The 26,456-nt window shown below is 37.3% G+C and overlaps 1 protein-coding gene across 2 annotated transcripts in view; it reads left to right on the forward strand.

Moving 5' to 3' along the window:
• The window catches only part of CSMD1 (CUB and Sushi multiple domains 1), a 1,153,012-nt gene that overhangs the window by 773,493 nt on the left and 353,063 nt on the right, over positions 1 to 26,456 (forward strand). For both annotated transcript variants that reach the window (XM_062626215.1, XM_062626216.1), the window contains exons 8-10: positions 8,622 to 8,709; positions 16,045 to 16,169; positions 19,961 to 20,082. In XM_062626215.1, coding sequence (XP_062482199.1) covers positions 8,622 to 8,709; positions 16,045 to 16,169; positions 19,961 to 20,082 — 335 coding nt within the window. The remainder of the gene's footprint in view (positions 1 to 8,621; positions 8,710 to 16,044; positions 16,170 to 19,960; positions 20,083 to 26,456) is intronic.

The raw sequence follows: 26,456 nt of genomic DNA on the forward strand, positions 1-26,456 counted from the left end.
CAGTCCACACTTCCTCAATTTAGCCGTGAGGATGCTGTGGGAGACTGTGTCAAATGCTTTGCTGAAGTCAAGGTAGACCACATCCACCGCTCTGCCATCATCCATCCACCGTGTTATTTCCTCATAAAAGGCTAAGAGATTGGTCAAGCATGATTTCCCCCTGGTGAAGCCATGTTGACTGCCCCTCATAACCCTCTTATCCTTGATATGCTTTAAGATGGCACCAAGGACAAGGTGTTCCATCACTTTCCCAGGGATGGAGGTGAGGCTGACCGGTCTATAGTTACCCGGGTCCTCCTTCTTGCCCTTTTTGAAGACCGGAGTGACATTTGCCTTCCTCCAGTCCTCAGGCACCTCTCCCGTTTCCCAGGACTTGGTAAAGATGATGGCGAGTGGTCTAGCAATGACTTCTGCCAGTTCCCTCAGCACCCGTGGGTGCATCCCATCTGGACCCATGGATTTATGGATGTCCAGATTGCTCAACTGATCTCTAACCCATTCCTCATCGACTAAGGCAAGTCGCTCCGTCGACCTGACTTCATCTAAGGTCTCAGGGGTATAGGGCTCTTCAGGACTGCCTGCAGCAGAATAGACAGAGACAAAGAAGGCATTCAGTAACTCTGCCATCTCTGCATCTTCTGTCACCAGGGCACCCATCCCGTTCATCAGTGGGCCTACATTGCCTCTGGTGTTAGTTTTGTCTGCCATGTACTTGAAAAAGCTCTTTTTGCTGTCCTTGACCCTTCTTGCCAGGTTTAATTCTAAGGAAGCCTTAGTCCTCCTAGCTGCCTTCCTACATCCCCTAGCAGCAGCCTTATATTCCTCCCAAGTGGCCAGCCCCTCCTTCCGTGACCTGTAAACTCTCCTCTTCCACTTGAGCATACCCAGCAATTCCCTATTTAGCCACACAGGTCTCTTGGCCCTCTTCCTTGACTTCCTACGTGTTGGGATGCTCCGATCTTGAGCACGGAAAAAGCAGCCCTTGAATGTCAACCAACTATCTTGGGCCCCTTTTCCTTCAAGCAGCCTTGCCCATGGGATTTCCCCTAGCAATTGCTTGAAAAGGCCAAAGTTTGCCCTGCTAAAGTCCAGGGTTGCAATTCTACTTGGTATTCTACTAGTCCTACCACACAAGATCCTGAACTTCACCATCTCGTGGTCGCTGCAACCAAGGCAGCCCTCAACCCTTACTGCTTCAACCAGACCCTCCTTATTGGTGAGGATGAGATCCAGCAGCGCTCCTCTCCTGGTTGGCTCATCCACCATTTGCAGGAGGAAGTTATCATCCACACACTGGAGGAACCTCCTGGACTGTGGCTGGGTTGCAGAGTGGTCCTTCCAGCAAACATCAGGGAAGTTAAAATCCCCCATGACGACCACGGCCTGTGACTGTGAGGCCTCTCTCAGCTGCCTGTAGAAGGCCTCGTCAACTTCCTCACCCTGATCTGGGGGTCTGTAACAGACACCTACAACAGTATCCCCCCTGCCAGCCTGCCCCTTAATTCTCACCCACAGACTCTCAACTCGCTCATCATCTGTCCCCAGACAGAACTCGGTGCATTGTAGTTCCTCCCGCACATAAAGAGCAACCCCACCACCCCTCCTGGCTGGCCTGTCTTTCCTAAAAAGGACATAGCCCTCCATGACTATATTCCAGTCATGTGAGCTGTCCCACCAAGTCTCTGTAATTGCCACCAGATCATAGTCTCCTGACTTAACACAGGTTTCCAACTCCTCCTGTTTATTTCCCATGCTGCGCGCATTGGTGTACAGACATTTCAGGGAGCGAGCTGAGCACACCGATTTCACCCTAGGATTATAGGAGGCCTCCCAGTCTTCTTTAATTCTGGAGCGCTGCCCCACTGGGGCAAGCCCAGCAACAACCCCATCCCCCTTCGAATCTAGTTTAAAGCTCTCCAAATGAGCCCTGCTAATTCGTGCCCCAGTATCCTTTTGCCTCTGTGAGACAAACCTTTCTCACTTGACATTGTCCAGACTGGTGCCCTATAAAACCAGCCATTATCAAAGAATCCAAAGCCCTGCCTGTAGCACCAGTCTCGTAGCCAATTGTTCATGAACTGAATCTTCCCATTCCTTCCCACATCATCAGTGGAAGATGGAAGGAGTGCGGAGAAGATCACTTGAGCCCCAGACTCTTTCACCATCCTCCCCAAGGCCCTGTAGTCTTTCTTCATCCCCCTCAGACTGCGGGAAGCAGCTTCCTCCCCACCTGTCTGGAAGACCAGCAGCGGGTAGTAGTCTGTCGGGTGCACCAGGCTGGGGAGCGCCCTGGTGATATCCCTGATCCGGGCTCCAGGCAGACTACACACTTCCCTATGATGAGGGTCAACTCTGCATATCGGGCCCTCTGTTCCTCTCAGAAGCGAATCCCCTACTACAATGCCCCTTCTTTCTTTCTTAACAGAGGCAGTCCTGAGGTGCAAAGTCGACCCCCTTTTCCTATGTGGCCTTGTGGGCTGGCCTTGCCCCACATTCTCACTTACCTCTCCTTCAAGATCCAGGGCCTCGAACCTATTACGGAGGGACACCTGGGGAAGCAGGGCAGGAAGGGGAGAGGGTTTCCCATGACATCGAACTGGAACTCGCTTCCAACCCTCGTCGTCTTTTTGGTCCCCTACCTCTGCGCTACAGCTACAGGGCAGGGGCTGTCTCGGGCCATCCCCCTCTGCCTGAGAAGGCAGGGGGTCCTTCCCCTTTTGGGGGGTATCTCCCTGGAACCGTTCCAACCGGCACGCCAGGGAGTTACTCCACCAGTCGATCTCCCTTTCACACTCCCTGATGGTCCTCAGAGTTTCGACCTCCTCCTTAAGTCTTGCCACCAGGCTAAGCAGATCTTCTACCTGCTCACACCTCACACAGGTGGAATGCTGTCCTCCCTCCCCCGGCAGCATCAGGCTCTGGCACTCCCTGCACCCAGAGACCTGAACAGCCACGGTTTGGGACGGGGTCTCCGTCTGAGTTGCTGCAGTCGTCTTACTGCAAGCTCTCTTTCTGGAGACAACCATATTGGTCAGCAGTCTGGGACACCAGCAACACGACCTGCTTGTTCCTCCCTGCACCCGGTGGGCAGCGACCGGTCGCTGCCCTCTCAAAAGGCTTTTTCAAGGCAAGCAGTAGGGAGTGGTCGCCGTCACCGTGGGAACGCCCCCCGCCACGTCAGCCTCTCTCTCGCAAGGGCTGCTGTGGCTTCGGGGATTGGGAGATGTCGGGAATCGCGATGTCTCTGCGCTCTCCTCTCTGATTTTCCTAATCTCCGTTGACCCTCGCGATATGTGCTTGGGCATCTCCTATCTATCTTCTAATGTGCAGAACCTTGCGTCTGTGCCTCATGAAGGTTTGCATAAGCCCACCTCTGAAGCCTGTCAAGGTCCCTCATATCCCTCCCTCAACATCCCTTCCCTCCAACATTCTGACTGCACCACGCAGCTTGGTGTTGTCATCACACTTGTGGAGGCTGCAGTCAGTCCCACAGTCCATGTGTCCTGGGTTCAGCTATAGAGTTACCAGCTGGGCTTAAACCATGACACCATGTCATTGACAAATATGTTGAACAGCACTGGTCCCAGTATCTCGTAACGACCCCTGAGGAATTTCACTCATCACTGGTCTCTAACTGGACACTGAACTGCAAACTGCAACACTGAGTGAGACCATCCAGCCAGTTCCTGATCCACTGAGCAGTCCATCCGTCAAATCCATGCCTCTCCAGTTAAGAGACAAGGATGTTGTTTGAGACAGTATCAGATGTTTTGCACAGATGAAGGCAGATGATGTCATTTGCTCTTCCCTTATCCACTAGTGCAGTAACCCTCTGACAGAAAGCCACTAAATTTGTCAGGAATGATTTGTGCTTAGTGAAGTGATGCTGGCTATCACCAATCACCTCCTTACTTTCCGTGTGCCTTAATGTAGTTTCCAGGAGGATCTGCTCCATAATCTTTCTCGGCACAGAGGTGGTCTATACATAGTAATGCGTCTGTACTTAAAAAGTTTTTGCTTCAAAGTCCAGCCCTTCAGAGCATTTCATCACATGCTTTACATGAGCAAAAGTAGATCATTAATGTATATTCAAATTGCAAATGCATCTAAAACAGGGCCACTTGTCTGGAGCAGGACCAATATTACAAGGGAGATCACGTTGCTTGTCTTGCTGCCTGAAACATATGTTGCACCATCTCTTCCTCTTGCCTAATACTGCTCCGTGATTCAACACCTCCCAAATGCTGAGCTAAATTAGGATGTTAATGGATCTGCTAATTGTTTTTTATTATGACTGTATAACAATTATGCCAGTCTTTCTTCTGTACTATTTTGTTAGAATCAGAACATAAGAAACATCTTAAAGGAGTTCTGTTCTTACTATGCCATACACCAAGTAAACCAGCAAAGATGACCTCCAAAACTGTGGAAACTCTAGTCTTCATGATCTCAACTGTGAAAAGGAAAGAAATCATGTTGATCCCTTCTCAGCCAGTAAAGAAAGAATAGAATTTTTTTATCAAATAGAAATTTAAATCATAGTTTTAACTATAGTGGCTGTATATAGACTGTGAAGCTGTCTGTCACGTTAATGAGCCCACAGTTTCTCTTCAGCTGTTTCTGCAGAAAGGCCCAAAAATACTTAAGTTTTGCAGTATATAATGGTATGTCATGTCAAGAAGTTCCAGAGTTAAGTTGTGTCCATGGAGAATGTTCTGTCTCTATGCTACAGGCATGTCTGATGGTTGAAGCACCTTGATAATCTCAAACCCTCTGTTAAAAAAACAGAAGGGCAGAGTTCTGTTAGACTCTAGAAAAACTCACATAATAAAAATGTAAAAGGAAAAAAGAAAACCACCCTAGAATCATTCCTGACTGTTCTCCCTGCCCTGTAACTTCAAATACTTTTTCTGATGTTAGTCTCATTGAGCACACACAGTTTTCTCTAGCTGACAATTCCTTGAAGAACTTTGTGCAGCTGGGATACAGTCCAAAGAATCTGTGTAAAGCAATATCTTTCATATTTATAGGTTTATTTACTCTTAAACTTCTTTTTAAAATAGGGAAGACATTCTGAGAATGTAATAAGAATATACTGAGAGAGGATGGTGTTATTTAGGCTGGTCCTAATTTGTTTGTCATGAATACATGTTTATATTCACAGTACAGAAGAATATTGTTAGTGTTTTAATACTAATAATACTACAGTGAATAGCTGTGCCAAGGTTTCTGCATATTTGATATTTACTTCCAAGTTTTGCAAGCTTTAAATATGAAAAAATATTTTCCATTTTCTTTAATACTTTCATTCTTTTGAAATTTTAAAATTCTAAAATGAAAGTTGAGATGATTGATAGTTAAAATACAAATAGTCCATGAATGAGCTTTGGAAGTAAAGAGAAGGAATTTGAGATTGATCTCATAAGGAAGGAAAAATCAGAAGAAAGATGCAAAAAGCATGAAACACTTTATAACACTCTAGATAAATGAAACTTTAGACCATATAATTTTGAAAGAGTATAAACAGGTAAAACATGGGTCTTTCAAGGGCATACAGAAGTCTTTTTCTTTAAAGTTAAAACAGGGAAAGATTGGCCATGTGACTGGATGAATAGTAGATGGCATGTCTAAGAGATGCTTTCAGAAGGAGACTGCAAAGCTTAAACATATTCTGGAAGTGAGATACTCAAAGACAATACTTTCTCCTCCCATATGTTATAGATCTCAGTAGCAGTAGCACTTCATAGCGGTGGATAAAGGGGAAATCTGACAGGATTGAAACAGAGGAAAATAAAGGTCTCTGACATTAACATGTAGAAGTATATACATATATTTATAAATGTAATAATGTTCCTGGTGTGCTTCAGCCACTAAAGGTAATAAATGGTTTCACTAAATTGAGAAATTTGTTCCTTTTTTTCCCATCTGGAGAGATAAAATCAGACAGGCTTGTTTTACAGGGAATTGGATTTATTTTGTTATGACAGCACATCATGCAACCACCATCTGTTAAAAAACACTTGACAGTTCATTGGGGAAAGTAGGAGCTAAATCCTGGGCTATGTTTAACAAGGCCTGTAGACATCCAGGAAGATGTGCTGAGTTCCAAACATATGATACCTGCTCTGTTTCAAGACAGTATTTTTCTGGTTAAACAATATCTTAAATAACCCTTCCCTGACACTGGTGTGAGAGCATGTTGACAGAAGTTAGTGGCTGAGAAGAAAATGTTGCAAAGGTCATCATCCATCTGGGGAGATCGCATCATTCTGTGTTATGAGTAAGGTCTTGGTCAACATTTACTGGTGTGCCAAACAGAATGCTTATGCATTGTGTATGTATGTCTGTAAAAGGAGGTAGCTTCACTGCAATGTGTCTGTCCTTAAAACATCATAGTAATGGCAGTGTTCTCCATGTTGCGTTACAGTTGTTACCATAAGGCTCAAGTTTAGTAAAATTGCTATGTCAAATTAACCATATCAGTCATATTGCTTATTTTCATGTCTTGGTGATTTAGTAGTCAAAATTGAATCTCACCTCTGCTAACATAGATATATTTCTGTGCTGAAAGTAGTAAATATTGGATTTTTCTCTTTCTCTGAAAAATTGGAAGAAATGTTAGTATCGAGATTATTTTAAATAACGTCAGTGTAGAAGCAGGCTTCTTTTCTAGCTAGATCTGATACTATAATAGCATTTCAGTAGTGATATTTCCCCAGAAACTACAAAATTAAATTCTTGGAATAACATACATGTTTGCTAGCTGGTATAGGCTTGTTCTGAAAACCTATATTGACATACACAAAAATCTTTATTATCTCAACAATGTTAGTGACATTAGCAGGATTGGGCTCTTGGTCTGGAGTGATTTCAAGATGGCGAATTCCAGATGCTGGATTTTTATCCAACTGAACTGGATTTTTGTTTGTTCTTTTTTTGTTTGTTTATTTATCTGGAAATAGGGTTTTTTAAGTAAAACATGATATTTTTAATTGTGTTTGCAAAAACATTTCTAAGATTATGATAATCTTTCTTTACCTGGTTTCACTAGAAAGACAAACAGTATTCAATACACTAAATAATTTAAAAATATGCGGAGAAATAAATGATTCCTTTCTTTTATTTTTGTAAAAATTCTATATGCCAAAATAAAGAAGAATGTAGACAAATGTTTAAATATATTGTAATTGTTGCAGTTTTTCTACTCCGAGAAGAATCTATGCTGAGATCAAGCATTTTGGTCCTTAGTATTTCTTTGTTTAGTTATATTTTTATAGTGCTGTAATGCGGGTTTTTATTTCTTTAAATCTTCTCTTGTAAAACTTTGGCTTTCTAGATAAATTAATTACCCCTGATACTGCCAACACAGACAAAATGATTTATAGCTCTTAACATGCGATTGTACGCATCCTGCTTGTCACCTCTCTTTGTCACTGTATTCAGTTTGAAAGCATACCACCATGTGGGAAACTCAGCCGCTTCTTATATCTTATCTCTCATCACCTTTCAGCTGTAATGCTGTCATCTGTAATCCAACCAGGCATGTGTAATTTATTTTGAGCAGCTAAATATTCCAACTAACTTTTCTTTTATTCTGGAAGAATATTCAGCCATGTCTTTAAGGGTTTCCCAAAAATCTTTTACAGCAAAAAATGTGATCCACAGATTTCTACTAGCTCTATTCTTCCATGGAGGAAACAAAGATAGGGGGCATGTAGCTATTCATGGACACATGTGTGTATGTGCAGGTTAGAAAGCACGTGTATATTCAGGTTTTCTGTATATTCACAGTGTTGTGCTCAGTTACTTTGTCTTTTCTTTATGATTAATTATTTTTAATTCCCCATATTCCTTAAATACCTTTTTACAAATGAAGAACAATAAAAGTGAAAATGGAATGTTCTAATTGTTTAGAGTTTTGAAGGGACTGTAAGTTTATATGTTTATATACCTAGTATGTTTAAATATGTGCAGTCTGGAGGGAGAAAGAACAAAGGACAAAAGGAATGGAATAGTATAGTATAGGATACCTTCTCTTTCTAATTCCTACCTGAAAGCATGAAATAGGGATTTTGAGCCTCATTTGCATAAGCACGTATTCAGCAGGTTACAAATGTATTTCTCTGTAGGGTTTTCTGTATATTTTTGAGATTATCTTTGTAAAAATACTTTTGTACTTCAGATGGGTTCTTTGTTTTTGGCAATTTCAAGTCTTATATGGACAGAAGCTTAAACAAAATTTTATTTTCTTTTACTATCTTAATTTTACAATGATGTGTTGTGAATATTTCAGGTGATTTAACAAAATGTTGTTTTCCCTGTCTGCAAAAAGTTGTGGACCCTAGTACATTCCTAAAATGATGACTGGCCTTGGGAAATGAATCATTTATTTTCCCACAGAAGCAAAACATGTTATTTTATCATAACCAAAGAAAGAAAACAATTCACCCTAGAAGTCAATTATATGGGGCTTCTTTTCTGATAATAACTTACACTGTTTCAAGAAAAAAATATGAGTATGCATATGGTTAAATTCAGGATATGGAAGTTAATATATGAGAAAAGAGAATAATCATCTTTACAGCTGCATGTCTGAATTATTTTCTTTCTTTTCTTTGCAGTGACTCAGGGTGGGGATGCAATTGCATCTGATGCATGTCCTGATCCTGGAATTCCTGAAAATGGGAAAAGGGTGGGCTCTGACTTCAGGTAGGCACATTTCAGTATCTATATGACCAAGAGGAAGGTATTTCCTGTTACATAAATAGAGCGTTCAACTACAGATATGTATTATTTGTCTAATATTAAGTGTGTTGAGTCTTTTGTTAAAAAGTAGCTGCAGTCCATATGCATATCTTGAATTGAGTTTGCTTGTTTCTTTTTTTTTTCTTTTTTTTTAAATCAGTGAAATTTAAATACAAGTTTTACAATATAGAATCATAGAAAGTTGGGGTTGGAAAGGACCTTAAGATCATCTAGTTCCAACACCCCTGTTGGCAGGGATGCCTAATAATCTTGTCTGGGTAGCAAAGGCAGAACTCTTTGGACAGCATAGAAGAAGCAGCAACGAGAATTGTTTGCTTTTCCACCATAGAAAAGTTGTTAAAAGCTTGAGAAGCATGGCAAATTCAGTATCTGAGGCTGTGTTGCAGGCCATCTCCTTGCTTATTTTGTTTTCAGCTTTTGTTACATTCATTAAAAAAAAAAAAAGGATGAGGACAAATGGACCCCTATGGAGACAGGAGGGTGGTTCCTCTTTACCCATTGTGGAAAAAAGGCAAAGACTTCAAGATGTGTCAGAGAAGAGGGTCAAAGGAAGGAAAAGAGAGCCTCTGCTCATGTAGGCATTTATAAATTGCCCAGCAGGGAATGAAAGACAAACCTAAAAGTAAATGGAACGGAATATTTCATAAAAATTAGACGGAATTCTGCAAAGTTCTCTGCCACTCCAAAAAGCAAGTTAATCAAACTTGGCTCCTGAATTAAGGCTCTTCCAAGCAAGGGAATAACTAATGAGAAAAACAATTTTAAAGTCAATTATATTTCTGACTTTTTGGAATTTTTCTCTACTTATCCTCAAAGGAGCTGAAGAACTCAGAAAGAAATCTGACGTTAAGTGTATCAGTTACATGCAAAGTCATTATTTCCTTAGAAACAGTGCAGCAGTTAAATGTGTTTTAAAAAACTAATGAAGTGAAATGAGCTTTTCTATAGATAGGCGAGAGAGACAAGGTGTCCAGAAGATATTTGCTATTAACCTGTTCTATATATTCTCACTCTACTAGGCAAGTACAGCTGTTGCAAATGAAATTGTATGATGCAAAAATATAGTATGCAATTGCTGTCCAAACATATGCTGGTTTACAGAACAAGTTTGTTTTTTATCTAGCTGTTTATTAACACTTGATGTATTGAGGAGAGAAACATCAGTTGGCATCATACTGTGTATGACTGTGATACTAAAATGTAACTCTTTCTTAAGGTGTATGAAAGACTCCACAGGTATTCATCTGAGGGATGCCTGTATACTTCCACTGTTACTTTGGAGACTTTTTACTATTTGTGCAGGTGTGCCACAGTTTCTCTCCTCTACTTGAGTCTCTCCTTGTAGCCATAAAGGGTGCAGATTGTGCCTCTTCTGAATTCCTCCAACTCAAATACTTACTTGAAAGAATTAAAGGCAGCATCTAGGATTACTCTGTTACTAGTGCAGGGGGGAAAGCATCTGTGGGAAGAGTTAACCCCATAGCCTGAACATTTAATGGAAAATAGGACGACAGCACACCTGACAGGCCTTCCTCACTTCAGTAACTATAGATAACAGAGTAAGTTCAGCAGATCAGGATGGGGAGGGAGCATGAGCCTATGACATAAAAGAGGCTGAGAATTCTGGGTCTGCCTTAAGAGAATCTAAAGGACCTTGTTGCTACCTACATCTACTAAATAGGAGAGAGTGTAGGGAAGACAAAGCCAGACTCTTCTCAGAAGTGGACCGTGACAGGACTAGAGGCAATAGGCATAAGATGGGATGTTGTAAGTTACTACTAGATTCAGGACTAAATATAAATACATTTAAAAAACAGTATTTTTATTATGAGGATGGTCAAGCTCTGGAGCAAGTTTCCAAGAGACTTTGTGCAATCTCCATCTGGGGAAGCGTTCAGAGCTCAGCTAAATATGAACTTGATCCCTCTGTTCCAACTGCTTGGGGAGAGGCGTTGGACTAGATTATGTCTTCTTCCAATCTAATTTATTCTGTGAATCTATGAATCTTGTACAGATTTACTGTGTTCATGATACATGGTGGGCTAATCAGACTCTCCTCTAGTTATGGTGGCATATGAACAATTGTTAAGAAACCACAGCAGATCTAAGAGCACTGGTAAGCTAGACGAGTGTAAGAGAAATAATCTTATTTTCCCCTCTAGACTGTAGTCTGTAATTTGAAAGACAAAGAGAGCTAGAATAATTTTAGTGAAACAGGTCCAAAGATCCAAAATATGTGAGCCTCAACATGGGAGACCCCAGCAATAAAATTCCCAGCAGTGCATGAAAATACCAAGAGGGAAAACACAAAAGAACCTCAAAAGTATGTTTTAAGATATCTGAGGGAATCTAATGTTAAAGAACCTTGCAAGACACACATAACAATATTTTGAACACAGTCTCTTATGACTGAATGTGGGTTAAAGTTATCTTAAAGTTTTGGTGCTTTCTTAGGGCAATGTTTACTCAGATCACAGAGCAAAGCTGTTCATAGAATGGTGGAGGTTGGAAGGGACCACCGGGGTTCATCTAGTGCAACCTCCCTGCTCAAGCAGGGTCACACAGAGCACATTGCTCAGGATTGTGTCCAGATGGCTCTCGAATATCTCTAGGAAAGGAGACTCCCCAACCTCTCTGGACAACCTCTTCCAGTGCTCATTCACCCTCACAGTAACAAAGTTCTTTGTTACTTTCAAGTGAAACTTCCTGTGCTTTAGTTTATTCCTGTTGACTCTCATCCTGTCACCTGGCACCCCTGAGAAGAGTCTGGCCAGCTATCTCCCTCCTTCCTTTACCTCATTCAGTCTCTGATAATATTTTAATTTCAATTAATGTATCTTACTGTTCATGGCAATAAATGAATGCATAAGGTGTTAAAAAATAGCACAAGCTACTTCATATAAACAAGATGCTTTGATATATTTTCATCACTTACTTTTTTTGTGTTTGTTTTGGGCCTTCAGTTCTGATTATTATTTGAGAAAGTCAGTAAATTTTGTTTTCCTGCTAAACCTTACTCGTTATCTGAAAATTGATTATGCAACAGCAACCATTTTTCACATACTGTAACCTTTTTTTTATATCTATTTCAAACATAGCTTAGGTATCTTGAAGTTAGCTATCTATATCTAGCTTGACATTTAAATAGAGCTTTTGGCTGGAATCTAGTTTTTCTTTCTCTGAAATGACAAATCAAGCTCTTCCATAGGATAAATGAAAATAATACTTGCTTGCATTTGTCCAACGTACTGAAAATACTGTGGAGAGTAAAAGAAAGGTGGTGTTTTTTTCTTTTCTAAGAGGTGAGGATAGACACCAGAAGGAGCTATTGTTCTTGTCAGGAAAATGACAGCTGTGAATATTAATCTGAACGTGAAAATGCACATTATTCAAAATCTTTCCCAGTCTCCTGAAAGACATGTTGTGAGTGGGATTGATGGAAAGGCAAAGGGCTGATTTTTAAGGCAGCCTTAGACCCAGCTGATTCAGTGATGACAAGTTCTTTGAAAAGGGTTTCATCGTTTTCAGCATAATAATGGCATTGATTCTAATTTCATAAAGCAAACAAAAAAGGTATTGAAATCTTAACCTTTTCATTCTGTCCTCCTGCCATGCTTTTGCTCTGTTCAGTTAAGGTAGTAAGGGACATGATTTTCAGGTGATTTAAAAAAAATCCAGTGGATATTTGGATGTATTTTGAGAGAGAAAAGGTGACTTTTTTTCTAGAGGAATGAGAACATTGTCAATAAAATTTTGGGGTCAATATAATATTTTATTTTTATGAGAGATCTCAAACAGTAGATTGCTTAAATAAAAGCTAGAAAGTATATAAGCAGTAACATTCCAGATCTAAGTACTATATGGTATGTCTGGTACTGAGGAAATATGTTAATTTTCCACAATGCCAGTAACACTTGTAACGAAAAAAGCTTTTACATTTTCAAAACAGCTTTATAAAATTAAATTAACTTTCTTATGCTTAGCATTTCTTATAGCATTTTTCCCCCCATCTTAAAAATAGCTTCTTCAAGTCCAATTCTAGCCTGCTTTGATAAAAGCACTAATTTTGCTTTGATATAATTCAAATGTAAAATAGAAAAAGAGGAAACTGATTTCTTCCCCTGATTAAAGTTTAGATGGAAAATTAACAGACAGATCTGCTGAGTGACTTGGAGGTAAAGATGTTGGGGAAAAAAAAAAAAAAAGAAATCAAAACCAGGAATTGAAACCAACTGTAAATTAAGTGAAGTAAAAATTTCCTTTGAAATCCCAGGTCAAATACAGTAAAACATGTCTTTAAAATAATGCCCTCTTTTTCAGTGGAAAAATGTCAGCAAAATCAATGGAGAGACTCAGCAATTTTTATCCTGATTAGAGGATAAGGAGTTTTATTTTAGACCATGTGGCCCAGGTCCCCTCCCCTAATATGCCTATTTAGATAGATATGAATGTCTACAATGAGAAAATATTCTAGTGTCTCAGCTCACTTAAGATTTCTCAGTATCCACTGTTCTTTTAAACATCTAAAGTTATATGGCTTCATTCAGATATCTGCAATGTATGCATTAAATAGCAACTATTACATATATTCACTTCATAACTTAGTTACACAAACTTTTAATTTCCTTCACCTATATTGTAGTGTGACAGTCTGTACCTCCATTCAAAGCTGTTTAGAACTTTTCAATACCTTTTTCCTTTTCTTGTAAGCCTTGACAATTAAAATTATATTAAAATTATTTTCTGGACAGTATCTGTTGTCAAACTTGTGGCACAAGCCTAATTTCTCACAACAGGCTTCAAAAAGGATGGATCTTTATGGATATTAAAGCAGAGTTGGGGTATATTGTAGTCACACACAAACCATGACCAGAAGTCTCTCAGTCACTCTGGCAAAACCTGTGACTTCTGTAGCCTACCTGAAGTTTAATTAGAATTTCTGAAAATACTTTCAAAAGATTGTACTTGTGAGTGCCTATAGCTGGCTTTCAGGTTTCTCTTCACCTTGAATTCTAACACTAAGAATCTTCTGAGTACTTCGTGTTCCTACCTGCTCTTTAATTTGACATCTTTTCTAGATTGTTTTTAATATGTCGGCATATTTATTTTATGTCACTTAGTTTGTGATCAGACATTTCAAAAGATGATATCCACTATGTAAAATACATGAAGTTCACATTATTACTCTTTAGATACAAGCTATTTCCAGAGCTTTGGGAAAAAAAAGACAATATACTTCATAGAATAATAGTGAAACAAATTGAATCATTGTAAATCCATAGTTTAAATTAGTATGTGACATTTTATGTATCCATAAATAATATTTTTTTTTAATATTGCTGTAATGATGAAAACCCAGTCTAAACATGAAATGCTTCATTTACTGCATCAGACATCAGAATATTTTTATTCCTCCTGGGTTTATTTTTAATTCTTGGGGGGAATAATCAGGTATGGTGAGTTAAAAATTTTAATTGCAGGCATCCAATAATTGTACCTTTGATTTCACTCTTAATGTTTTAGATGTGCACAGTTTCATAATTCTCCTTACATGTCTTGCTAGTAGCAAACCTTCGGGAAATGTGGAAGTTCTCATGGTGGTTCACCCACAATTATACTTTTGGGAAAGTCTTTAACCAACATGATTTTTAAATACTTTAATCCTTAATTTACCCTTATCACAGATATGTAACTGGTTGGGTTTTTTTCCTGTTTCCGTAGAAATTTTTTTCACAGATTATTATTTTAGAAAATTTGAGAAAATGCATTTAAAAAATAAGTGCTTATAGCATTAAAATGGCAGATTAATTAGTGATATTTTTTCATTACCAGTATTAGAAACTAAATGTTTATTAATTAAAGTATGTATTTGTAAACATGCTTGGGCTACTTTTCTGAGGTTTTAAGAATGTTCTGAAGAATAATAGATTATGACAAATATAAAATAATTTCAGAAAATTGTATTACTTTTCAAGGCTTTCATGTGTTTCCCATGAACTACTGAAAGAAAAGACAAATATTGTCTTTATCCTTCTGATTTATTTACATTTAACAGCTCAAGAACCAAGTGTTAAGAAAAGTATTTTTCAAAGATTTCCTAGATAGGGAGCTAGGGAGCATGAAATTCAAATCTAAAATAAAAAAAAAAAACAAGAAAAAAAAAAAACCAAGAAAAAGAATCTTAGTAAAATTTTGTGAAAGAACTGTAGAAGTACATTATAATAATGATAAACTATATAGTTTGTGAGATCTTCTGAGAAATTTATAGAATGCTTGTTCTTGAAGGCTAGGAATGAGCTGGATGTTAGTAAATGAGATTATGTGCTATTCCCCAGAGCGGTTTTACCCACTGAGGTTTCTGGATTTTCTGAGCTGATCGCCACTGAGCAATCCCCTGCTGGCTGGGACTCAGTGACTTAGAAAGACCAAGCATGAGCAATCTGCTTTATCAGACTCACTTAGTTCGCAACTTGGGATTGTCAGATACAGATTTAAAAGTGCAAGAAAGGCAACAACAAAAATGGTTGGTAACGATGGGGAATAAAGAATGTAATAAATAGCAACTGGAGGCAGAAATAGCAGAAATGTAAATACCGGTTAGGAAAGCCCTGTTTGAGGCACGCAGTAACTATGTACAGGTTTTTAATTCTTCATAAATATCTCAGCATTGTTCAGAAAGCAAATATTATTAAAAATAAAGAAAAAAGTTGTAAATCATTCCAGAAAGACACATTTCAAAGTCACAAGTTTACCAGTCAAATTTAAGTCCTAACCATCACAATTTTTAACAGGAAATTTCTGAAATGTCAGGAATGTTTAATAAATTATTTCAGTTTCCTGAAGTTAGAATTTCCTGGTTGGACATGTTGACAAATTACCCTATCTAACTGCTTATTCTCTCATTTAAGAGAATATGGAGAGTTTGAAATTATTAATGAGGTAATTTCCATTGCCTGAGAGAATGGTGATTGTATATTTTATTTTAAAATGTATCTCTATATGCATTCATTAAAGTCATAGTTTAAAGGATAAGACTTAGTATCATGGTATTCCTGGCCTTACTTTTTTTAAAAGGAGGACAAACTAAATAGTATATCTGTTGTGTTTTATTACTATAGTAATGATGGGCTAGAATTTCCCACCTGAGTTTTTGTTGTTGTTGTTGTTGTTGTTTAGACCTAGAAATATTGTCATTTGGTGACAGTTACATTTAATTGGGGAGGTTGATATTTAATACATATTTTAATTCTTTCCTTCTTCCTTCCATTTTTCTCTTAGGGTGGGTGCAAGTGTACAGTTTTCCTGTGAAGATAATTACGTGCTGCAAGGTTCTAAGAGCATCACTTGTCAGAGGGTGACAGATACACTGGCTGCCTGGAGTGACCACAGGCCAATTTGCAGAGGTAGGTACCATTCTCTGGAACTTTTCTTGAAGTTTGGAAGGGTAATTTATAATTTCTGCTTAGAAATTCAATGAAATTATGTTTGAAACAAAAAAAACATACATTTATATAGTTTAGGTATCATATATATGTATGATTGTATATATATACAAAGATCTTTCTGTAGTTTTATGAACATGAGCAAAGATGCAGAAACAGTATCCATCTAAGACGTTGATTTCCTTTTAGTAGCTTTTATTTCACATAATTTTCTTTTTGTCATGTTAAAGATTTTAAGCAGGACACGTTTTTTAGTTTTAGATTAAACTTTTCTAATTACATTCCTAAAGAGGAGCTCCTCAAAAGCATCCTGTCAGTCCCAGATATTTATGTAGTCCTCATTTTTCAGTAAATTCTTTTCTGTTTCATCTATTTTGCTGAACCTTCCAAATGTCCTAACTTTCTGACTTGACTTCTATTTTAAACGTTTTCTCGTTATGGTCTGAACCAACCAGTAAGTTCCTCCTCTTGCTTTTAAGGAGGAAGGGAGGAAGTGGCTTTTTGTCTGTTTGCATGTTTGCTTGTTTTTTTCAATTGCAATCTACTCCTGTAATAAAAGCGCAGATAGATAGGAAAGATAAAGATTATGTATCTATGTACAGAACTTTTCCATTTTCTCAGTAGAAAAATTTGGGTTTCACATTTGGATTGTGCATGTTGAAGGAAGTCTTAACCCTAGAAATGTGCTTGCCTTATTTTCTCCTAGAAACATACAACCTATCGAGGAGAGGCACTGGAAAACAAGACAAAAAATCCACAATTAGTTAAAAAGAAAAAAAAAAATAAAATCACACAAATTGTTTGATATACTTAATTTGTCATTCTGAGGTCAATAAAAGACATACTTGTACTCCCAAAATCTTATGCTGAATGCCAGTTACCAGGGTAGCAAATAATAGAGACTGTGGGGGGAAGGATTTGCAACACATGGACATAAACTTTTGTTTGTACATGAACGACCTAAAGCATAATGTCACTTATATAAAATTCACATAGGCTTCATTGCCTAGTTTTTTCATAATGCCAAAAGAAAAATATTTTTTCTCCTGTTGCCAGAAGAGATTTTTCAGCTTGTATAATTACATATGCAATATACTTGTAAGTTATGCTTTCTTCATTAAGGAGTGGAAAGAGTTGTGGTAGGTTGACCCCAGCCAGCAGCTAAACACCCACCCAGCCACTCACTTACCACCAGTGGGATAGGGAGAGAACTGGTAGAGCAAAAGCTGGAAACCTGTGTGCAAACATTAATACAGTTTAAGAAATGAAACAAATCATTTGATTTTTTTAAAAACATGCAATCAAAGCAAAATAAGGATTTTTATTCACTACTTCAGTTAGTGGGCCATTTAACCATTTCCTAAAAAGCAGGGCCTCAGCAAAAGTGATGGTTACTTGGGAATTCAAACCTATGGCCATGAATGTGCCTACTTCCTCCTTCTTACCCTGAGCTTTTATCACTGACTGTGTTGCCATACGGTCTGGGATACTCCTTTGGTCACTTGGCATTAGCTGTCCCGACTGTGTCTCCTCCCAGCTTCTTGTGCACCCCCAGCCAACTTTCTGTGTGGGACAGTATAAGAAACAAAGGTGGCCTTGATGCTGTGCAAGCACTGCTCAGCAGCCACCAAAATACTTGTGTGTTATGAATGCTGTTCTAATTACAAATCTAAAGCACAGCACCATACAAGCTGCCACGAAGAAAGTCAACTTTGTTCCGTCAGACCTAATACAAAAGTCTACAAAGGCAGCTCTTAGGTAAATTATTACAAGCTGTATGTAAAATGGGTAGTATTACATAGGCACATCCACATAAAGACTGGACAATCTAAAACACAGTAAAAAATAAATAAACAAGAATACCTTCTACTCTTTCCAGAGCAGCAAAACAACTGTGATTCCTAAGTGTCTCTTGAGCTCAGTGTCTGTGTAGCTCAGTGTATTTAAATGAAAAATCTAAATATACACTGTTGGTGCTAGGTTTCACACTACTGCAGAATACTTGTCCATGCAATTCCACTGTTCACCCTTCCTTGCTGGTTTTGTTTTTTTTCCATTTCTCGAATTTATTTGTGTTTGATAATACATTGTAGAAATGAGCTGAAGTAATCTATGCATGGTAAAAGTAATGCTCAGCAGAAAGGGGCTATTGGCTGCTGAATTATCTGTGTGTTATTACTAGTGTTTGCTGTTCCTTCCAATTTATTATCTGCAAATATCTTTATTATGCTTTACTCCCTCCAGTAAACTGCTAACAAAATAGGATAAATTAGTCCTCTACTGCCATTAAAACCTCAGTTGGAAAAACAAGTTACTTTCCTCAAGCATACTTCCAAAATTGGAGCTGGAAAATTTTTGCAACTCTGAGAGTCAAATCAGACAGGCTTTGTATGTAATTTGTTTCTAAACACAGATTAACACTGTTTAGGCTGATTGGTCTGTAGTTCTGGTTCAATATTAAAATGTTCCGTGTGGTACACATTTGTGGATGTTTGGAAGTGAAAGCCACATTTACTTTTTTTTGTTATTTCCAATCCCTTTACAGACCTTCATGATGCCAGTATTCATAGTGCTCATAACAAGCATTTAATAATAAAATATACGTTACAAAGAACTGTTTATCACATTTTCTAAGTGGTCATCAACCCAAAATGGAAATGCTGATAAACTACATGCAACTACTGCAGGCTTAATGACTTCAAGCCTGTGAGACTTACTGAAGAAGCTGAACTTCTCATTTACCTCAGAATGGTAGCTAACAAAGTTCACCCCAGCCTTGGGCACTGGACTGTGACATGAGGGCCTGTGACATGAGGATCAACAAAGGAGCAACAATCTGTGAGCAGGCATAGACATGGCTAGTGGAATTGCAGGCAGCTGCTCCTGAGACATTGCTCAGGCAAAGAGTGATAACTCACTCAGTCCCACCCTGAAATGGATCCTCTGGGCCCACAGGCAAGGAGGGGTGGGAGGCCCCAGGTGAGGCTGGTCAGGGAAGTTTAGGCCTGTTAGTGCCATCAGGAACTGAGAAGTGCTAATGGCAATGTTGCCAGGTTTCTTGAATTCCACACAAAAACCGTACAGTAATTCATTACTGTTTTCTGTAAGTGGTATCTAAGGTTATCTAACAGTTTTTGTGCTTTTGTTGTAACTGTTTACTAAGCAGATCTCAAGGCAGAACTGTAGCTCTTGCTTGGCTTTTTTGTTTTGTTGTGTTTTGTTGTGGGTTTTGGTTTTTTTTTTGGTTTTTTTTTTTGTTTGTTTGTTTGTTTGTTTTTCCTCCTTCCCCTTAGAATTCAAATAGGAGAAAAGATGAGAGGGTAACAGTTTTATTGAAAGAAGATCTGAAAGGAAGATGTTTCCCAGACTTTCTTTGTGGATAGCTAAGGAAGGTACAAACTGTATCCAAGAGTTTATTGATACAAAGTTGCACCTCTGGTTAGTTCCAACTGTAGTAGGCCTTGGGCAGAATGAATTGAAAATAAATTAATAAATATTAGTTGTCTGCTAGTTCTGGTGCATAAAATAAGCATAATGTAAATTTTAGGCTGATTAATTGAAGAGTGATGGTGTCCTTTGAAGGTAATTTATCAAGATTTTTTTTTTAGTGACTCAAACATATTGAAAGGCAGATTGTGTAGAATATATCAATGTAAAAATAGTTTCATGGCAAGGATGAAGTATGGCAATAATGTTAATTTTAAACAGAGCAGTAGATCAAAAGCAATCTGATTTGTTGTTTATCATTTTAGCTAGAACATGTGGTTCTAATTTACGTGGACCAAGTGGGATTATTACATCACCAAATTATCCAGTTCAGTATGAAGACAATGCACACTGTGTGTGGGTCATCACGACAACTGATCCAGAAAAGGTAGGTTTTTTCTCTTTGTCCCCAATCAAACCATAGAATTTTGAATGTCTTAAAATTATTTCATATCTATTTGATTGAACATGTGAACACATGCAAGTGTGTATGTTTATTTAAACACAAAAATTCCCAGATATGTTAAAATATATTGGGCAGTAGAAAAAACATAAATTAGTAATGTCTAATTAGAGTAATAGGTCTCAGTTAGTTTCCAAGTTATAAATGCATTTTCCAATGAAATACATTTAAAAAATACTAAAAATTGTACATTGCTAAATGAGTTGCTAGTGGATTTTTCAAGATGTATTTTCATGCTCATTTATTGTTTAATCTTAGCATAAAACCCAGACGTACATGTAAGTACTTTTCTGATCTTGTGTAGGTGTTTTATTACCTATATAACTTCTCTCTTCAATCCACAATGTTTTGATCAAGATTGTAAATACGTAACTATGAATAGCTCTACATAAAGTAGTAGTCACGATTAAGTATTCTAATTACACTGAGATGCTTTTTTACTTATGTTTCTGTAAAATCAATTTACTTCCTCAATAAAGGACAGAGACCCTCTACCCAAAGGAAAAGAAAAGAAATTAAGTCTTTCACTTGTATTTGACTTTTTTGTAGCAAAATGCTGAATAAGTAAGTTACAATAACTTGAGGAGTGTACAATCCATGTGTACTTTCATAATTAAAAAACGTGTATTTCCTGTGCAAGTTCTTGCAAGACTGTATTCTTGAATTTTTTAATGTAGTTAAGGAAAAACTGGTTAAAGTCATAAAATGGTTTGGGTTGGAAGGGACCTTAAAGATAATATAGTCCCTTGGGCAGGGACACCTACTAGACCAGGTTGCTGTTCAGCCTGGCTGGTTTAACTTCATCTCACCATAAATTAATGGTGCAGATCATTTTGAGGCATGGTTTTATAGCATACTGTTGAGATGTAAATACTGCTTCTTTACAAAATGGATCAAGTTAATTTTTTCTTAAATGTATATATTCAAGAAAACCAGGCAAAAGTACAGACTATTGCATATTTCTGTAGTAGGACTTCTTTGAAAAGGCTTTTTTCAGCTCCAAACCAAAGTGTTATATTTTATTTAATATAGATATTAGAAGTGACTATTTGTCACTGAATGACCTTTGACTTCAGAGTCATTAAATTTTATAGAAAAATACTACATCACTTTGAATTTTTAAATATGAACAAGCTTTCAAAATGTAAAAAAAAAAAAAGTCTGAAAAATGCATCTACTCAAATTTATATTCAGTAATGTTCAGTAGTCTCATTGATTATGCAAAATATAGTGTAGTTTTATAAGAGAAAATTTAAGTGCATCAAAGGAAAATAAGTTAAATTATTGCTAATAGAAGACTGTCTTGGCATCTTAATAGTTTCTTTATTCAAAACAGTTCCATTAATTTTCATTTTTATTTTTTCCCTTGACTTTTCAAGAATTTTAATTAGGCATTGTTTTTCATATTTATAATAAAATGAAGGTAGCAATCTCCTTGCTGATTGCAAGAAAGTTCAACTGTAATACAAAAATTGCTACTGACTGTGCAGTGTATTATTAAAATGTAGTGAGTGTGGTTTTATGGAGGCTTGGGCTGGTGAAAACCACTAAACGTTCATCTGCTACAATGACACACAAGTTCTTTTCATACTATGCAATATATCTCAATGGATTTAGAATTTTAGTGATGCAGAGCTTAATGAGGTTGTTGTAGATTAACTTATTACTCTGTTCACTGGACTCGAAAAGGCACTCTTAAGTGGTATTCTGTGGGCAGGTAAATAGTTCATCAGTCACAAGAATACACTGAAGGAATTGCATACCCAGAGAGATCAATTATTTTGTTATGTTCAAAATGAAGAGGCGTGAGTACAAGGCTTGGGGTTCTCACCCAGGAAAACAAAACAAAACACTATTACATCCAAGTGGGTGAAAGGTAAACAGGTACTCTAACAGACATCCTGATAATCACAGTGTAAGAAAAAGAGGTGGAGATTTAAGCCTTTCAGTTCTGGACAGGACAGGCAGTAGGGAATGAATTGTTTTTTTTACTGATCTTGGATTTGCTAACAATGCAACAAAGGAACATTATTTTCTTCGTGTGTCTTGGAAAGATGAGTATTTGCTTTAGAACAATGATGATTGTGAATGTAAGGTCTTAAATCCAAACATCTTTAAAGGTTACAGTATGTTTAAGTTGCTTTTACATAAAGTCTACATCATCTTTATCAGTATGTATCAATACAAATCTGGTATTGGGACTTTTGTCTCCAAATAACTGGTCTCGCATTTAACACATACACTTCTGGATAATAAAAGATATGAAGGAAAATGCTTTTACTTTAAAAACTGACTGAAATGGAAGTTTTTTCCTATTTCTTTCCAAAGAAAAGTATTTCACGGGCATTTTGAATCCTGTGAACTTAAAAAAAAAAAAATCAATTGCAAAAATAATTTTCAAATTTCCAAAGTGATGAACTGATTTTAAGATGTGCGGAACATTTTGCATATTTTCATCCCTGACTTTTGTTGGTGTGACGAATGGCAGAACTTTTGAAAATTAAACTGTATATTGAAGGCTTGATTTTAAGATTAGATGAAGGAGTCTCCTCTTTTGCTTGTCACATTTGAAAATATTAATCAGAATGCTTAGTCTGTGTTTGATTTGCTTTTCCAAGAAGGTAGACAGTTCGTGACATGTCCAGCAGTGAATTTATGTCCTTTCATCAGGTTAGTTTACACATAGCATTTTACAGGATAAGACAGTTTCCTCTTAACATAACAGTGCAGTTTAAAGAAGATAGCCTAGTTAAAAGGGTGCCTTTGCACAAAAAATGGTACATAATGTGCTGGAATATTTTTAATGAATAAACTTTAAGAAACATAACATTTTCCAGAATTTGCCTTCTGGTGCTGGTGGGGAAAGTTTTTTTTAGTGCCAGTTCAAAATGAAAATGGATCTCACCTTTCTGTGGGGACAGTAGCACAGTTCCAGTTTTTAACCTGCCATATCAAGATTGTTGTTAGTTAAATGTTTTTATAATGTTTATTTCCCTTTTTCTGAGCAACACAAAAATCTGAGTTAAGCTTCTGTTCAAAGGTATTTCTATTCTTCTTCCCTTAACATTCATTGTTTCCTCTGGGTCCACTATTGAGGCTTCTGATCAGCATCCTATTGAGTCATTTATTAGACTTTAAGTGCTTGCAAATACAACTTCATGGTGCTCTCCTGGCTCTCTGTCAAGTACATGCTGTAATTCTTGGTAACTCTACCTTGGCTTAGTTGTTCTGTTATGCAGTTTCTCAACTTTTTAGAAGCAGTTAAGTTTGGACTGTTCTTCTGAGGTCTGTTGTCTTTATCTCTTTTTTGCTGTGAGTATAATCTTTCCAGTATGTTCTAATGATGCCTCTCCCTCTTGCTGTTTCAATTCATTTTCCAGGCTGTGGGTTGTTTTTTTTTTTCATAAGACTTATTGCCTTGGATTTCCTGCTGCTTTCAGTATGTTATGGTATCATTGCTACATGCAAGGGCTTGAATTTTCAGCTCCAGTGTCTATAGGAGGGCAAGGTTTGATGTTATTTCAACGATTCCTAGTTTTGCACAATATTTTCCTTACTGGTTTCAGATTATGCTATAATAGATCTGCCATGGGCTGCAATAGTTCTAAGTTAAAAGACCTGGTAAATACTGTGTCCAAATTTGTTTGTTTGCTTGTTTTGATTTTTTTTTTTTCCTTCTTAAGAATGTACTTTCTCCACAATACAAAGCATAGATATTAACTATCTGTTTGGGCCTAACAACTTTCTTCTTTACAAAAAAGCTTACTCACTGCAGTGGCCATAATTGAAGGCACTGGAATTAATTTGTGGGAGGGCAGAAAACTTCACATACAGTTGTATAGGCCTGAGCCTTCAGATTTTTTGTATAAAGTTGGGTATGCCTTAATGAGTTGTTATTGGTATTTCTGATTTACTGCCTTTCAAAGCACATAGAAGAGGAGCTTCAGGAGAACATTCTTAGGAAAAATTTCCACAGTTCACAGCTAGGGAATCTGCATACTGTAAAGGTTGATTTTGGCATAATTTGTTTTAGGATAATTAATTCTTGCAGTATGCTCTAAAAAAGCAGTCTTACTAAGTAGCATATGATAATTAGCAGAGTTTTTTGAATGTATTCCACATAAGTAGTTTAGGCTTGTATAATAAGTTTAAATGGATTAAGAATCTTTGTTTTAATAGGCAAGTTTGCTCCAGTTAGGTGGCATTATTCTATAGCATTGTCTAATATTAGAGTGTTTTTTAGCAATTGTGTCTATAAATAGCCTGCTTTTTCAAAACTTCATTACAGATGGGGCTCCTCTTCCTCTGAGTGTCTGCCACAAGTAACAGGATGTTTGTCAGCATATCTGACAACTACAGCACCTGCAATCTAATACTATATTTGGGGAAGAAAGCTTTTGCTGAACACTGTATATCTCATTCCGACAGAGATAACCAGAGCACTGCCACAGTATTGATTTTGTTCTGTTTTATCTATCCTCTCTTTCTGTACCAGAGAGTTTTGTACCAAAGATCCTGATCATTAAAAATATGTAGATCTAAGAACTAGCACTGAACTTCTGTGTATTCTTGGCATTCTAAGTCATGCTACTAATTTACTCAGTTACTATTTTGAATGGCTCGGATAGATTTAATAGAGTGAAGGAGAAGGTCATTGTGAATTTACAGTTGATTTATTTGTACATCCTGTGCCATCTAAATCACACAAATACACTGAAAACTCCCTGAAACGATGATACCCTGTGGTGTGTTGAAAATGGAAGCACATTTTTGTATGCTCTTCTATCCTTCACGCAATGCTAAAACTGAATTTTGTGTCATATGTAAATGTGCATATTTAAATTTAAACATCTTTATTTTTCATCTGCTGTAACAGCATTTTTAATTTTATGGGGATATGGCATCACTGACACAGTATTCACACAGTTTAGAATTATATTATAAAGGTCCCTGCTACGAAACAAACACTGGTTCACTCTTGTTTTGAAATAGGGCTTGTTTGGTTGGTTTGTTTGGGTTTTTTTTTGTTTGTTTGTTTGTTTGTTTTTTTCATAATCAAGCAGTATAATTTAGACCACAAAGTATAACTACAGCAATTATGAGAGAAACCTGTTGCAGTATAAGGATGAGATTTTTAAACTTCCAGTGTCCTAAAATCTTGTACAAGTCTTCCAGGGTAGCCTTGTTTCTTACAGTATTAAAGACATTTCAAAAACAGACGAGTCTGTATATTGTAGTATAATGTGTAAAAGAAAGCACAGTTTCTTTTTTTACAAATGGTGTATTTGTTTTTGGTTTTAATCATGCTGATATTTTTACCTTTCAAGACATTATGTGAGTGAGATGCAGTAGTATAGCTTATATACAGCATTTTCTTAGTAGGTTTACTGAAGGTGTATTGGATGATAGTGTAACACAAATAGAGCTGGAACAGAAGACTAGAGTTCTGGCATTGGAGACATGTATGTTAAGATTTGTCTTGCACATATGGGGGCTATATGCCTGAACTCCAGTTATACTTCATGGAGGTCTGTCAAATAGTAGAGTCAGAACAATGCTTCATCATGACCTAAAGCAGCCCATTAGAGCCTAATCAACTAATTCACTGTTTGAGCTTTGTTTGCTCTCACTGAATCAGAACCAAAAGGGGTTTAGACATTTTAGATTTCAGCATGCAGTGTTTAGTATGTACACAGCTTTGTATGTGCACATGCCCTTCTTGATAAGGACGTGTCAAAGATTGAATGGAAAGGGTCTCATAGTGGCCATATGTTGAATGAAAAAGCATAACTTTGGAGTAGCAGTATATCAGACTTAAGTAAAGGGAAGCGTCAAAAATCAAATTTCTCCTACATTAATACATATATTTACAATTGTGAGCCTTTTTGTGGAACTGATATACCCAAATTAGAACCACTTTTGATACTGATTTTAGATGTCTCGTTTGTGCATTCGTTACAAGAAGTTTTGACTTGCTGTCTTTAAAGACTGTTGGAAGTAGTGTTGGAAGAGGGCCATGTGGGATCCCTACTGGTCTCAATGAAAAGATCCAAGCAGAAATTTCCTGCAGCACAGAAAAGTATTGTATTTCCTAGTTTGTGGGGAAAGCTAACTGAAGGATGCATCTGGCATTATTTCTTGTGGTATTTGCTTTATTTATTTTTTTCAGATGATTTCTAATGTTAAATACAGAAACACACTCGAGTTTTTCGCTTCCAATTGCTGCAAATACAAGCTGACATTTATATTCCTTGTTGCTTACTTTCCTCATGACTTTCCTTCTTGCATCCTGTTTTTGA

Source organism: Pezoporus occidentalis, unplaced genomic scaffold (genome assembly GCF_034315485.1).
Source record: "Pezoporus occidentalis ecotype Australia unplaced genomic scaffold, CSIRO_AGI_Poc_V1 ctg29, whole genome shotgun sequence".
Classification (NCBI taxonomy): domain Eukaryota; kingdom Metazoa; phylum Chordata; class Aves; order Psittaciformes; family Psittacidae; genus Pezoporus; species Pezoporus occidentalis.